At 39.1% G+C, this 1,329-nt stretch overlaps 1 protein-coding gene across 1 annotated transcript; it reads right to left on the bottom strand.

Annotated features, from left to right (window-relative positions):
- Positions 1-89: 89 nt before the first annotated feature.
- LOC115243981 (cellular nucleic acid-binding protein homolog) lies at positions 90-592 on the bottom strand (the record flags this gene model as incomplete). Its single annotated transcript, XM_029821317.1, has 2 exons — positions 546-592; positions 90-414 (listed from the first exon to the last, which is right to left on the bottom strand). Coding segments are annotated over exons 1-2 (372 nt in total), but the record flags the coding sequence as incomplete, so codon positions are not given.
- Positions 593-1,329: the final 737 nt, after the last annotated feature.

Genomic DNA, 1,329 nt, shown 5'->3' on the forward strand with positions numbered 1-1,329 from the left:
GTTGATTTGAACGGTAGGCACGCGACTATGTTTGTCGAGGTTTACGGTCACGGGCCTTATGGTAGTTCTGTCTTTGTCTACTTGGCTACCTGAGTTTTGGACGGGTGCGGCTCTCGTTCGGACCCCTGCTGTGCACCCGACGTCGAGGGGCCGTTGTAGTTTCCCTGATTATTTTCCTTTTTTCGAAAGTTACTGGCATGGCGTAATTGACAATTTTCGAGAAGATGACCATGCTCCTTGCAATAGCGGCAGAATAAAGAATTCCTAGATCCCGTTTGCTGGTTTAGTTTTGATCGACAATCTTTAGCAATGTGTCCAAAGTTGTTGCAAATTTGACAAGTTACACGAGTTTTATTTCCCGCATAACGTTGTTCGTTCTGTTTCTCCCAGCAATTATTTGCAGAATGGCCGGATCTTTCGCACCATTGACAAATTACCGAGATTTTATTGTTATTAGTTGTATTATTCTGTCGGCAAGATTTTGCATCATGACCGGATTTTAAGCATAATTGACAAGTTATTATTTTCCCTTGAACTACGTTTACCGGTCGGCGTTGCTGTGGATCGCGAAAGCGGCATTTCTCTGCTCCATGCCCACGTTTTTTACAAATTTGACATACTAATATCGCGGTTCCTAAATCAATCTGGTTATTAATTTGTTGAGATGTTTGTAAATATTTCTTGCAGTTACTGCCTACGTGCCCTTCTTTATAACAGATTTGACAAATTTCTTTTAGACTGTTAGTTTTCTGTCTACCTGAACTGTTATCTATTCCCTGTCGTAAATCTGTCATTGCTCGGAGCTCTCTCTCTATCCTTATAGCGTCGGCTGCAGTTTCTTGTACATTTAATAAATTTCTTGCAACTCGTTGTTCAATCTCTGGTTTTAACCCTCTAATAAAGCACTTGCACATGTCCTTTTCTAATGATGCTTTAATATTTTGGTCAGACGACACGTTTCCCGAACTTCTATATGTTTCTAAAATTTGTTTTCCAAGAATCTTTACTCTATTTGCATAAGTAATTACATCTTCATCACCCTTTTGATATATACAACCCAATTCCCCTTGTAATTGATAAACGTTTTTTGCTGGTCCATAAATTTGTTTTAAATATTTAGTTAATTGAGAAACGCTATCAAAATCTTGACCTTGTATAGTTCGGCGAGCCTCCCCTATTATCCTGGTTCTTATTATTTTGGTAAACTGTGATTCAGCCTCACTAGGCAACATAGATTTCGCTTCTTCACATCCCTCGATAAAATAATTTAATGGAATATTTTGACCGTCAAAATAAGGGACGGCTTCGACCGCGTATTTCAAAGTAGCG

The sequence above is a fragment of the Formica exsecta genome, unplaced genomic scaffold, assembly GCF_003651465.1.
Source record: "Formica exsecta isolate Colony F162 unplaced genomic scaffold, ASM365146v1 scaffold776, whole genome shotgun sequence".
Classification (NCBI taxonomy): domain Eukaryota; kingdom Metazoa; phylum Arthropoda; class Insecta; order Hymenoptera; family Formicidae; genus Formica; species Formica exsecta.